This window comes from Brettanomyces bruxellensis, chromosome 4 (genome assembly GCF_011074885.1).
Source record: "Brettanomyces bruxellensis chromosome 4, complete sequence".
Lineage (NCBI taxonomy): Eukaryota > Fungi > Ascomycota > Pichiomycetes > Pichiales > Pichiaceae > Brettanomyces > Brettanomyces bruxellensis.
The window spans coordinates 141,990-155,192 of NC_054685.1; the positions used below are offsets into that span (position 1 = coordinate 141,990).

Here is a 13,203-nt window from a genome sequence, read left to right on the forward strand (position 1 = left end):
CTCTTATCATTTTGTATCTCCTGGAATTTTCAAATCGGCTGAACTACTTCCGGCAAGGGATCTAACGTTTTGTGCTTGGAGCCGGCAAATATCTCCCATTGTTATAGGCATATATTACTTTTTACAAAATGTCTATGTCGTCAAGAGGCCGAACCTCAGCATCGGCAAGGAATTCGCAAGAGAGTGGTATAAGTTCGCGAAAGTCTACTCATGAGGAACTTGTTGCGGCATCTCATGCTGTGGAGCAGGAACTTAATGTTGTCAAGGCCCTCAAAAGATTGAGTATAGGTAACAGCTTCAATTATGACCCAGATCTTCCTCCAGATGAATCTGACCTGATAGACCTCAACGCATATATTGATTTGAACAGAAGCCCTACGCAAAGGTCTGTTGCATCCACATCTAGTGCCTCGTCTTCTTCTTCTAAATCATCAGCATCATACAAAAGGTCTAGTTTATGTGAAGAGCAGCATGTAGATATGGGAGGACAGTATGACCACGGTGATGACCAAACACAAGAGTCATTTGATGATAAGGAAAATAAAAGAGAAGCGCAAGAGCTAACAAGAAGTAAATTAGAACGGAACGCTCTGTCTAAAGAAAAATTGCGTCGTGATCAAGAAAGTGAAGTAGATGCAGAGGATGTTATATTGGAATCAAACAAATTGATGTGGGTTCCGGCAACTGCACACCCAAAATTAGCACCTGAAAACTTCAGAAAGTATGTACAAGAAACAGTGCAAGAGATTACCACAAAGCTGGATAAGACACGCTCTAAGCGGTCTTCTTTGTCTCAGGAATCAGCGAATGGGGATAATAGTACTGGTGAAAACAGGAATGTGGACAGAACCTCAGATAATAGTTCTAGGCGGACTTCTTCTTCTTCTACAAGCTCGTCAAGAAAGTCTCGTCAGCCTTCATTGAAAGAGCTGAGTACGGAGCTTGAGATTTGTCTCATTTGGCTGGAATGGATTCCACTGATGCAGTTACCTTAGCCAGAACCCTTTCTTCTTCGTCGTTAGGTTTTACCCAAATGGAGAAAGATCTTTATGCATCTTCGGACTCTGCGTTGAAAAGGACAGATAGTTTTCCCAGATCCAGTGATGTACTCAACTCCAGTAAAAGTGAAAAATCGAGCTCTTCGTCACCAGATGCTATTGATGAAAATCTCCCTATACCAACTTCTGGAATTGGTGGTGGTTTAAGACGAGCACGCTGGACAACTTACAGGAAAAGAGGTCGTCCAAACCTTCAAAAACTACAGAGCAAGAGTGCAGAAAAGCAGAAAGCGGCTCTTGGGAAAAATATTTCAAGACATGATGAACAAGTATCTTCGGGAAAGACTGTTTTTTCACGAGAAGCAAATAGAGTTCCAGTTCGCTCCTTTTCTACACCGTTGCCATCCTCAACTGGTTCGGCAATAAATTCGGTGGATAAGCCATTAAGCCGCACTCCATCGAGTAAACTTCCACCGTTACCTGTTACTAATGAGAACAAGTCTTTTGCTTTCTCTCAAAAGGGCGGTGTTTCTCCAAAGGCACCAGAATATGCTTCAAAGAATGCAAATACATCTTCTATTTCCTCTGTACCCTCTGTTAATTCGAAGCACTCTGGTTGGAAATGGCTGAAGGAGAAAGCATCAACGCGAAACGAGAATCAAAATCAGAAAGGTTCGGATCATTTTGAAGATTCAACAGAAGTTTTCAATACCGAACCAGCAGCTTCTTCGCTCTCAGGAGGGTATGTTGATAAAAATGCGTTTGAAAGTGATAAAGCAGCGGGTGAACCTGATGTTTCGACTTCTTCCACTTTTTCAAGTATATTCCATTTCAGATCTCGTACTTCTGATGATAGCACATCGCAATCTGGTAAATCATTTAAGGAACTTAAAACGGTATTTGGATCGCATCGTCACCACAAGCATGAGGAGCCGGTTAAGGAACAAATACACGAGAATCCAAAATTGGATACAAATATTGATAATCATATCCATCAAGAGATGAATCACGGTTTACAGCCATATCCGACCCCGGAGCAAGTTAACGGTCGTTCAGGGTTATCGTCGATGAATGGACAGCAAAGCAGTAATGCCAGGCATTCTAATAAATATGAACATAATGTTCCTGTTCAATCTGACCATACGAAATCAGAAGTAATTACAGATAATTCAATGTCAATAGAAAACGGAGACTCCCCTTATCAACAGCAATCTCAAAGAATTCCTGTTTCAGGTTCGTCATCTCAGCAATCTTACGTTGGACCGCAGAATCAAACTAGCGGTCAGTTTGTTGACCAACGTAAATTGCCGGAGAATCTACAAATGGAAGTGCACCGGCATCATCATCATCAGAGAAATAATGGAGAGCATAGACAGAATGTTCAATATGGAAGATATTCGGATGAGGATGTGGGTGAACGTTTTAATTCTGGAATGTTAACACAGGAACAATCCAAGAGGCAGAAGTACCAAATGCGTGTGCTTCGTCAGCATCGTCACAGACCTTCTAAAGGACAAAGGAAAGGAGGTCGACCTTCGGACAGGAAGAATATTTTACCTATGCAACAAAGTGAACAACGTCGTTCTGGAACTCGACAGAAGTTATCAGGATCTAACAGTATGAATGTCTCTCGTTCTTCTATGCCGATTTCTCAATCACAGAAGACGCAATTGAGCCAGAACGAGAACCACATTCAAAATCAAGCTTCTACGGCAAATGTAGATGCATCTGTTAAGAAAGCAGCTAAGGTTGAAGCCAAAGCGAAAAGTCAACTTCCAATGGTACCTGAGCCATCGACGGAAGCTCTCAAAAGAAGTCTTAAAGTTTCACGTCATAACACGAGAGCCAATCAGCCATTGGAAATGCGTGATTCGGCTTTTGGCTTTCCCTTACCTCCTGTCTCAAAGTCTACGCTTGTCATGTTGGATTACAGGTTCCCGATCCACGTCGAAAGAGCAGTTTACAGACTTTCCCATCTGAAACTTGCCGACCCAAAGCGGCCACTTTACCAGCAGGTGTTGCTCAGTAACTTCATGTATTCATATCTTAATCTGGTGAATCACACATTGTATCTTCAGCAGCAACAACAAGAGCAGATGTTCCAACAGCAGCAAAGAGAAATTGGGGCTAATGATGACGACTATGCTCTTTCTGGAAATGAACAGCAACAAATAATGCCGAATGAGACAGTTATTTCGGAATCACAGGATGGTATGGTTGCTGGTAGCTATGGAGTGGCTGTACAGCGGGCGGACAGTCATTACTGAACATTAAATTAATCTTTTTCATTTTCTCTTTTATGACAGTTAACGATATAAGGATCCAAATAATATGCGATATAGAGTTGTTTTACTGATGTATATAATCGAGTAAGCGCATGCCATAAGATGAATTCATTGAGATGAAATGGGCATGGTAAGACTATTGAACCTTGTCCGAAAGAACCAAACACCAAAGGCTAGTAAAAGCCAGTACATAAATTTATAAGCCATATTTTCTGTTCTGGGATTTAAGGAAGGAACCCCCATAAAGTTGCAGAATGAATGTGCTGCAATACAGCACCATATCGATTCACTGTTGAAAAACACAAGATTTGTTAAGACGCCAAAAAGCGTTGTGTATAACAGTTGAAACGTAACTGTAAAAATTATAGCAGACTTGGGATAGCCTTCTTTGCAAAGTTCGAATGCGTGATGCAAGTGTGCCGTGCCAAAAAGAAATGGTGTCCAAATAATAACATTCTCCTTCATTCCAGAATGATTTTCAAAAAAGGGCTGAAATATACCTGCGGCGATACCAGTGTAGGTGATCTCTTCTGTACCTGGAGCAACCAAATAATCTCGCATCTGAAGTTCTGTTTCAGTTGCTTTTCCCTGCACTGTATTTACGTTAGTTTTACCACTTGTGTCATCGTTTAGGTGATTAAGATTTTTAATCTCGCGTGTTTCATCCCTGCTATACCTGTGAAGTTCTTTTAACCTATTCATCTCCTGATAATCTTCAACTATTTTTTTCATAATTGGTCCGATAAATAAGCCTGCAAATAAGATTATAGTTCTCGCCACATCTACTATAGTAAGCCAATTAATTCCAAGACCAAAATAATTGAAAGCCTGGCCGATGCTCTCGCTCGATCCAATTGCATATGTCATGATAAAAGCAGCCAATATCACATTTGCTAAGGTAGAAATTAGTGCCCTATGAATACGTGACCTTACAACTATGTGGTCATCCCTATTACCTTCTGGAGGATGAAAAAGATGGAGAACAGCAACGTAACCCAGTGTTGCCGCCAGCACATATACCAAGCTTGCTAAAATTGCACCCATATTAAGTGCTATTAGTCAAAGTAATGTAGTATACATTGCCCAATACGAAGTCTAATGTAATATTAATTGATCATGTTAGGAAAACTTTGGATATATTTCATATCTCGTTCTTCTCTAGGACCCTTCCTAGGAATTATTCAACAAAAAATTAGAAATTTTTCAGATTAGTAGATGATGCCGTATTGGGGTATTACAATACGCAGGAAAAAAAAATTACTCAGAACAAGCGATAATATTATCATTAATAAATTTGCATTAATAAATAGAATCTAGTTGTGTATTTGATCACTTCCTGGAAATTGTGCCTCTAAGATACCACAATGAAATAAGAGTCATAAATCCAAGTGCACCACAGCCCAAAGCAAACGGGGTCATCATTAATTCGGATTCTGGTTCTGGCTTTAAGCCAGGTGTTGCAGTTTTTGGATCTGCAGCTGCCTGCACTAATTGTCCCAGAAGCTCGCCTAATGATGATGACCATCCTGATGAAATATGCATCGGGGGCCCGAGGTAAAGAGACCTCGTGTATGGTTCAGGTTGCAAATCGGCCCTTTGCTGTTGACGATCAAGATCTGCTTTTAAAGCCACATATACTGCAGGAATATGATCCAGTTCGGGATATTTCGACCTTAAATCAATCAAATATTGGAATGACTCGGGATCGGATGAATCATATGCAAAACAGATCACATCGCATGATTCCAGTTTTGTTTTATTTTCTAATATGGCGCCCTCTAGTTCTCCCAGTTCTTGAATTATCAAATAGCACTGCTTGCCACCTTTAAGTTCGACATTATTGACTACCAATCTTGGCTGAATTGTCGGTGAATATGCACTGCTATATTGTCTTCCCAAGAATGATATTAGTAATGATGTTTTCCCGCATCCTCTTGCTCCTATTATGAAACAGTTGAAGACTGTTCTGTCACCAACAGTAGAACGATATGTTTTTCCGTATCTTTTTCTGCTTTTACGCTGTTTTGTTACATGTAGTGCGGTCGTCGTTGGCTCCTCTCCATTCCGACGACCAGAACTTTCAACTCTGTCACTATATCCAAAATATCCAAGATATTCCAACGTAGTCTTATAGTCGAGAAATGTACACATGGACCATTGGGCAAGCCATCCTTGTAAAGTGATATCTCCTTGTTCGTTGCACACCACACTTTTCGGAAAATTGCATTCTTTCCATGATCTTGGAATTCCAGGTGTTGGATAGAATAATTTCGTAAGCTCTTGCTCATTAAGTCCGCCGTCGTTGTCTTTGTCAAAGAGTAAAAAAAGATCAACAAGAAACTGATATCCTTTTGGAGAAAGCTCGACACTAGAGTTCTGACCAACCTCCATTTTTGGATGTAAACATTTATCATCAACGGAAAGAGAGTCGGTATAGTGATAAGCCCTCAATATTCCCCATATTGTTTCGTGCCGCCCTATCTCAACATATAGTTTGTTTAAAGCTAGGAAGCCTTCTTCCGTAATTCCATTCTGTCCAGCAGATCCAGGAATCGATGTATTTAAGGTTGATTTAATCAAATGTAGTTCATTAATGTCCATTGTTTTGTGAAAGCACTTCTCTTGTAATTCAAGAAATTCTTTATCATTCAAAAATTCATCCTGGTCCTTATCGCACAAATAAAATATTCTTTTTAAGGCAGTCACCGCCAAAGTTTTTAAGTTACTGTCCTTGTAATCATATAATGGAGCAATCGGATATGTAACAGCTCGCTGACACAAGTAAAATGCTTGTATAACATTATAATTCTCTTTGGCACTGCATCTTATGCAAGCCTCTATTTCCTTAAACTCCCGCAACAAGGGAATAAATTCTTCGTTGATAACAGTCTCTTCTTTGATGGATTTATCAATGTCAACCTTATTATTGCATAGGACTATAGGTAAGTTCACACCAAGCGATCTAAAAGTTGGTATCCAATAAAGAGATATCCTTTCATAAGTGTAATGATCGGAATAAACAAGCCAGATCACGTCAGCTTGTCTGACCTCATACTGAAGAGTATATGTGTCCGATGATGATGTGTCCACCACTATAGTTGAGTTTGGGGAATGTGAAGAATTAGAAAAATCCCTTGGTATTATCAATTCAGGAATAACATGCTGAATGTTCGGAACGTACTTTTCTTTGACAAGTGAGGCTATCAAACTTGATTTTCCAACACCTTCATCGCCGCAAACAATTACTCGTATACTATCCATTAAATTCTTCTTCTGTACAGGGTAAATAGTAATATATCTAATGTTGCTTATTCCAATATTTTCTTAATTCTCACCTTTCTGTACCCAAAAATGTTCTATGAGCAGAAAGTTCTTATCAGTCTCCCCTATTTATATATCACATTTATTTCTAAATTAGATATCGGTTTGATGTGAAAAAATGCGGATGACTAGAGGGGCCATGCTATCTCGTGCTCGTGTTCGGTATTTTTGACGCTCAAAAATATAAATAAAAAAATACATTATGATAAGATAGATCAAATAAGTATTCGTTTGTTTGCAAGTTTCTTTTCTTCTTTAACTTTGGTTATTTCAATACAACATGCCAATAATATTATAGAATGTTTGAAAATTAGACAGTTTAATATTTTAAATAAGTTCAAAAAAGATGGCGTTACATAACCAATTGTTAAAATTAACTTCCCTCTTACAAGAACTGGAATCAAGCATAGATGAGTACAACACTTTAAAGGAAATATCTGATGATCCTGTTACAGTTGATTCGGACAGTGATATTTCTCACACTTTTGAGCAATTTCTGGCGCTTTTTTCCAACATATCATCGAACTTACAAGACCGTTTGAAGGGTCCAATTTCAGCGAGAAGAGCGAATCAACAGCTGGCATCTGATGAACCTCTTGACGAATTTACTGAATTGAAAAAGATAATAAATACTATGAAGCATCTTATAGAGAAAGTTCCTGAATTTTCTAAAATTAGTTCCAGCTTAGATATGGTGGAAATAGACAACTTAAGTGAGAATAGAAAAGCTAAACTTCAAAATATGATGACCACTACTCGGGATCATATGCAAGATTATTCAGTTCCATCTACATCGGATTCTTCCTCCTCGCAGAATTCGCAGAGCTATTCGCTGCTTCAAAAAGGCTCCAGGACGAAATCCTTACACAAGAAGTCTGTAAGATTCAAGGATCATTTAATAGACGGTGTTTCTGATAAGCCTTTAGATACAAATTTGAGGCCTTATCGTGATCATGTTGAAAAGTACGGTCAAGTAGGAAAAAATTGCAAAGCAGATAGCGACAATTTAAGATATCATGATGAACCGATTGTTGATGATGATAACAGCATGAGCATGTCCGATAGAGATGTTTTTATAGCGAATCAACAACAAATGCTTGAGCAAAATCGTTCTTTAGATCACTTATCCGATTCGGTACAACGGCAACATGAGATGTCTTTACAAATAAATGATGAAGTAAGTGATCATATGGTACTTTTAGATGATCTTGAAAATGGCATAGATAGGACTAATGCCCGTTTGATGAGAGGTACAAGAAACATCAAAAAATTCCGGGAGGCTTTACGAGAGAGAGGTGATTGGTGCACGATTCTCATTTTAGTGATAGTTCTTCTTTTTTTATTAATAGTTTTGAAATAGATCTGCAAAAAGATGTGTGCTTGTCTTTAAGGTTCATCGTCTGCTTTTATAGTTGATTATTGTGTGGGCGATGAAATAATTTGAAGTCTTCGTTACTAGTATCTGTCTGCCGACTTAAGTGGTGTAAAGTTTTTTTGTTTTTGCACCCTCTCTGTTCCACCAACGGTAGACACTTACTGCTTATTAGTTTCATCCAGATTGAAAACAAAGCGTTTTTAATGTTAACCAAAAGGCTCATTACAGAAGTCATTATTTATTTAACTCAATCATATGTACTGTATTACAATTGAAAGAAGATTGCTTTGCAAACTAACGAGTAGTAGAGTTCGGGCGACACATCATTATTCCAAGTTTTCGTTGAGAGAAAGAGAGAAAGAACACGTTAGTCATGATCTTTTATCACAACCCACAAACCCCGTAAGATCAAGATTTGCACCTTCGCCTACAGGATTTTTACATCTTGGTTCTTTGAGAACAGCTTTATATAATTATTTAATTGCTCGTTCTACACACGGGCAATTCATTCTTCGGTTAGAGGATACCGATCAGAAAAGATTGGTTGAAGGCGCCGAGGAAAACATCTACCATACTCTCGAATGGTTAGGGTTGTCGGTTGATGAAGGTCCTCAAAATTGTGGTACATATGCACCCTATAAGCAGAGCGAAAGAACGGCAATTTATTCAAAGTACATTAAAAAGCTTTTGGATAAAGGACTCGCTTACAGATGCTTTTGTACCAAAGACCGTTTGACGCAGTTGAGAGATTCCGCGAGACTTCTTAAGCCGCCCACTACTGCGTCCTATGATAGATATTGCTTGAAGCATTATTCAAAAGAAGAGTCTGATGAAAAGGCATCTGCTGGAGAACATTTTACCGTGAGATTTGTTTCCCCTCATAAATATCCGACATTTCTTGATCTGCTCCATGGTAAGATAGATCAACAAATTCAGATAAATCCATTGGATGTTCGATATGAGGATCCGGTGTTATTAAAAAGTGATGGTTTGCCAACATATCATTTTGCGAATGTAATTGATGATCATTTGATGAAGATTACGCACGTTATACGTGGTGAAGAATGGCTAGCCTCGACCCCTAAGCATGTTGCATTGTATGATGCCTTTGGATGGAATCCTCCAAAGTTTATCCATATTCCGTTGTTAACAACTGTTGATAACAGAAAACTCTCCAAACGCTCTGGAGATATTGATATCATGTCTTTAAAATCTAAGGGCTTTCTACCTGAAGCTTTGATTAATTTTAGTGTTCTTTTTGGTTGGTCACCGAGAAGAGAGTATGGAAAGAAGTCGAGTGAAATTTACAGCTTAAAAGAATTGGAAAAAATATTTACTCTTGAAGGATTGACTAAGGGGAATGCGAAGGTTGATTTCAAAAAACTTGATTTCTTCAATAAGCATTATCTTGGAGTAAAGTTAAGTGATCGTACTTCTGATTTTTATAACAACAATCTTGATGATATTTATCGAAAATTGAAGACGACGCTTAAAATGGACAGTTTAGATTATCATCTTGTCGATCGTGTTCTCCAGTCAGTTGGTACAGCTTTAAGCAATATTAATGAGTTGAACACGGAGAAGTACTGGTACTTTTTTGTGAGACCAGAATATACACTAGTCACGTTGTTGCAGCATACAATTCAAGATAAAGATACGGTTAAAGTAATTGTGAATGAGCTCAATGAGAGGGCAGCTGGTTTAATTCCTGAGAAGCTGAGCGATACAATTAAAGCAATTGCGAAATCGCATTCAGGCCTGAAAAGAAAAACTGTCTATCAAACTCTTAGATATGCTCTAAGTGGCCCACAATCAGGTATCAGTATGCACACTATTATCGATATTCTTGGACTATATGAAGTCAAACAGAGATTACAAAATTTGGCAGATTTTGTTAGTTGAGCGTAGATGCCCCAAAGTGTGATTGATCACTTGTGAAGTGTATGTGACCAAGCCCTCCCTGTACATATATAGAATTAAGAATAAAGTGTAAATTATTACAGAATATTCTATCACTATCCGTTTTTCATCATATCGTACACATTTTTTATTGATATTTAAGAATTTTAATCAGTCCTGAGCATCACATAAGCGTTTTAAATAGTCGGGATCATTTGTCATCCTACTCTTAAATTTGTTCCACCAATCATTAAATTTATCCATCGAAACTTTGTTGTTTACATCCGCAAACGATGAAAGAAAATTGAAGGCATTGGCAATAATTTTATTGGAAAAATCAAGCACCTGTGACTGTGTTAGATCATTTGATAATGCGAGTGCCGAGCCGGAACCTGATTTTATTCCTGGTTTATTCGAAACGACCATAGATGACGAATTGCCTGTAGATTGAGTTTTCTGTTGCTCAAGCAATGATGATGCCGATTCTGTAGGCTCCACCGAAATTCCAATTGTTATCGAAGCTGTTGACTGTTGTTGATCAGTCAATCCTGATTGGTTGCCTGGTACGTCCATCCCTAAATCCATATCAATATCACCTTCTGACGGAAATTGAGCCCGTCGAGTCCGATATTTCTCAGCAATATTGCCCGGATTGACTTTAAATATTGCGCTTTGCTTTTTGAAGTTTAATCCACCGAGGAGTTTAAATTCTGTACTTACTGTAGGATGACGATCCGGGTCCGTAGATCCCGTTGAAAATACCTGGAATTGATAGTATATTAATGCAGTAAATGCTGGATCAAATGGAACATTAGGCAAAACAAAGAGAGATAAATAGTATCTGTCTTTGACGGATAGGTCGTCGTATGTTAACGTGAACTTTGTGCTCTCGATTTGTTGCGCGATCTTCAGTGGTCGTCCTCCTAGAGTTGATGCAAACATTTGTCTTCTGCTCACTTCTTAAAGTAAAAGCCCTTACTACCATACAATAAAATTAATTTTATCAAAATGAATATTGACCTTGTTTCAATTGATGATAAAAAATTATCCAAGGTCGGTGACACAAATATATGTATTGGTAAATGCTGAAACACGATTATTGGCTGGTCCTTCCAATATTGTAATATAAATTTCGGAAGCATCTAGAGAGTTCTGGTTCACAAGTATTGTGGTGTATGGTTGAACGCAATTTTATTTTTCGTTTCACTAAATTTTCCTCTTTCAACGTTAGATCTACCTCTCAGGTGTCTGTGTTCTTAGTTTTCAGTCCAACTTCAATATCATTGGAAACTTCCATATGTACTATTGTAACGCATGTTTACACGATGGCAGCCGTTAGGGCATATTTTTTCTGACCTGCGAGTATCATGTGCTCGATTAGTTGTTGGTTCACACCGAAGGGAGCACCACTTAAGCAAAGGGCAGTTCGAATTTCTTCGATCTAGAGCTGATATGAATGTTATCTACTTAAGGGAGACAAATAAATTATATAAGGGGCAATTAATGTTTATGCAGGAACGAAATCATACGAATTTGTCTGCTTATAATACTTCCCAGTTTACATCAGATATCCCTTCGGAGGCGATTATGGGATGGTATGGCATCCTTACAAGGCAGTTGAACAATGATGAAATAAAAGAAGAAATTGAAATATTTAAGAATCATGTTATATCAGACCTATCACGTCCGGATCTTTACGGTCGCTTCAAAGTGTGCTTCTTCAGAAAAATGATCGCGTTTGGTCAAATAAACTTTTCACTTTCCCCCGAATGCTTCGGAGTCGATAAAACATCTTTTAAAAACAAATCGCCGAATATTAAGCAGCTTTCAAGAGTGAAGAAGATGGTCGATTTTGTATCAAGCAGATTTAATCCGTCAAGAGATAATTTGGCCATCATTAGTAAGCGTCTTAAAGCGGAGAGGTTTCCCGCGGATCTTTTTCTTCATCATCAATTTATGGTGAACCTCAATAGGCGTGATATGGGTAGACTTCTAGAAGTATACTTCAATTTTCCGAGGCCCAGAGCTTACCATTTGACATCTTTGGAGTTTGAGAAGTTTATGGGTTTGGTTTTACGTTACAAAGTTGGTGATACAGATCATTTAATACACACCGAAGCACTGATCGCATTTTTTGACAGTTTACTTGATGATAATATACCCCTTACAAAGTTTGAATTGACAAAGTACATATTTTTTGTGCTGAAAAACTTACTTAATGTTCAAAAGGTTAGCAATACAGAATGTTTCAATAAAATAATGGCTCTACAAGGACGAATTACATTCTCTCAATCAATTTGGAATCTCCTTTTATGTCAGTTTTGGGATAAGAAGGATATAATTCTTCAGGAAATGTCTCATAAAGTAATTCTTAATAGTGACTTAATTCGAACAATATGTTGTCGATGTACCTCGAAGAATGAGTTAATCAACATCATAGAAATTATAAAGTTGAAGCACATGCACCTTGATCCAGAACTGTTTGAATTGATCATTCAAAGATTGTTATTCTTCAAAGAGTTTGGTTATGCCACAATTTTGGTAAAAGCTGTGCTTGAATCATTTAAACGTTTGCGCCAGACTAACAACTTTGAAAGAGGAACGGTTATTCACCGCACAAAAATTTTGAGACTAATTGATAGCAGATATGAGGAATTGAATAGTGTGCTTTTATATGAAGCCCGTCAACAAGTACTGAATGAGTCACAGCATTCCGATTCACAATTGTTATATTATACGTTCAAACCTTCACCTATGCTAATGTATTATTTTTTGGACTGTCTAACCTTAACAAGCGACACACAAAAAGTTGCTGCATATTCCGTGCTAAAAATTATGAATGCCTACAAAATACCATTGTTGAATTCTCAAAGCTTACGCATGCTAAGCGATTTGTATTTACATCCAGTGGATTCCATAGAGTGTATGGAGACTGACATGAATTTGGTTAAGACAATAGTGAATCTTGCTTATAACTCGGCTCATTATAATCAATACTTCCATAACTGTGTGGGAGATTCCAGATATGACAAAAAGTATTTGAGTGGATTTCTTCACAAAAACATTAATTCTAGTGCAGCACAAGAAACAAGGGCTATATTCGAACTCGCTTTTAATATTTATAAGCAATGGTCACTTAATGACCAATCCTCAACCTTGAAGGACAAGCGAGCTGAGATTAAAAAGTCTATGCTACAAATTTACAAAGAACTAGTTGCAATCAGCGCATGATTGCCATCAGTATTCGCGTACAACACCTGATATATTGGCGGTTCTTCTATATAAAAAAAACTTGTAAATATATTACCGTATGGGATTACAACAA

At 37.9% G+C, this 13,203-nt stretch overlaps 8 protein-coding genes across 8 annotated transcripts; 5 read left to right on the forward strand and 3 right to left on the reverse strand.

Moving 5' to 3' along the window:
• Positions 1–128: 128 nt before the first annotated feature.
• On the forward strand, positions 129–995 carry BRETT_001617 (uncharacterized protein; the record flags this gene model as incomplete). Its single annotated transcript, XM_041280164.1, has 1 exon — positions 129–995. One exon carries the CDS (start codon positions 129–131, stop codon positions 993–995), a length of 867 nt encoding a protein of 288 aa, XP_041135047.1.
• A 38-nt stretch (positions 996–1,033) lies between these two features.
• On the forward strand, positions 1,034–3,265 carry BRETT_001618 (uncharacterized protein; the record flags this gene model as incomplete). Its single annotated transcript, XM_041280165.1, has 1 exon — positions 1,034–3,265. One exon carries the CDS (start codon positions 1,034–1,036, stop codon positions 3,263–3,265), a length of 2,232 nt encoding a protein of 743 aa, XP_041135048.1.
• Positions 3,266–3,391: 126 nt separating this feature from the next.
• BRETT_001619 (uncharacterized protein) lies at positions 3,392–4,327 on the reverse strand (the record flags this gene model as incomplete). The annotated part of the gene is made up of 1 exon (XM_041280166.1): positions 3,392–4,327. The coding sequence occupies one exon, from the start codon at positions 4,325–4,327 to the stop codon at positions 3,392–3,394; it is 936 nt and encodes a 311-aa protein (XP_041135049.1).
• A 285-nt stretch (positions 4,328–4,612) lies between these two features.
• On the reverse strand, positions 4,613–6,544 carry BRETT_001620 (uncharacterized protein; the record flags this gene model as incomplete). Its single annotated transcript, XM_041280167.1, has 1 exon — positions 4,613–6,544. The coding sequence occupies one exon, from the start codon at positions 6,542–6,544 to the stop codon at positions 4,613–4,615; it is 1,932 nt and encodes a 643-aa protein (XP_041135050.1).
• A 406-nt stretch (positions 6,545–6,950) lies between these two features.
• BRETT_001621 (uncharacterized protein) lies at positions 6,951–7,964 on the forward strand (the record flags this gene model as incomplete). The annotated part of the gene is made up of 1 exon (XM_041280168.1): positions 6,951–7,964. The coding sequence occupies one exon, from the start codon at positions 6,951–6,953 to the stop codon at positions 7,962–7,964; it is 1,014 nt and encodes a 337-aa protein (XP_041135051.1).
• A 270-nt stretch (positions 7,965–8,234) lies between these two features.
• BRETT_001622 (uncharacterized protein) lies at positions 8,235–9,881 on the forward strand (the record flags this gene model as incomplete). Its single annotated transcript, XM_041280169.1, has 1 exon — positions 8,235–9,881. The coding sequence occupies one exon, from the start codon at positions 8,235–8,237 to the stop codon at positions 9,879–9,881; it is 1,647 nt and encodes a 548-aa protein (XP_041135052.1).
• A 168-nt stretch (positions 9,882–10,049) lies between these two features.
• On the reverse strand, positions 10,050–10,820 carry BRETT_001623 (uncharacterized protein; the record flags this gene model as incomplete). The annotated part of the gene is made up of 1 exon (XM_041280170.1): positions 10,050–10,820. One exon carries the CDS (start codon positions 10,818–10,820, stop codon positions 10,050–10,052), a length of 771 nt encoding a protein of 256 aa, XP_041135053.1.
• A 561-nt stretch (positions 10,821–11,381) lies between these two features.
• BRETT_001624 (uncharacterized protein) lies at positions 11,382–13,109 on the forward strand (the record flags this gene model as incomplete). The annotated part of the gene is made up of 1 exon (XM_041280171.1): positions 11,382–13,109. The coding sequence occupies one exon, from the start codon at positions 11,382–11,384 to the stop codon at positions 13,107–13,109; it is 1,728 nt and encodes a 575-aa protein (XP_041135054.1).
• Positions 13,110–13,203: the final 94 nt, after the last annotated feature.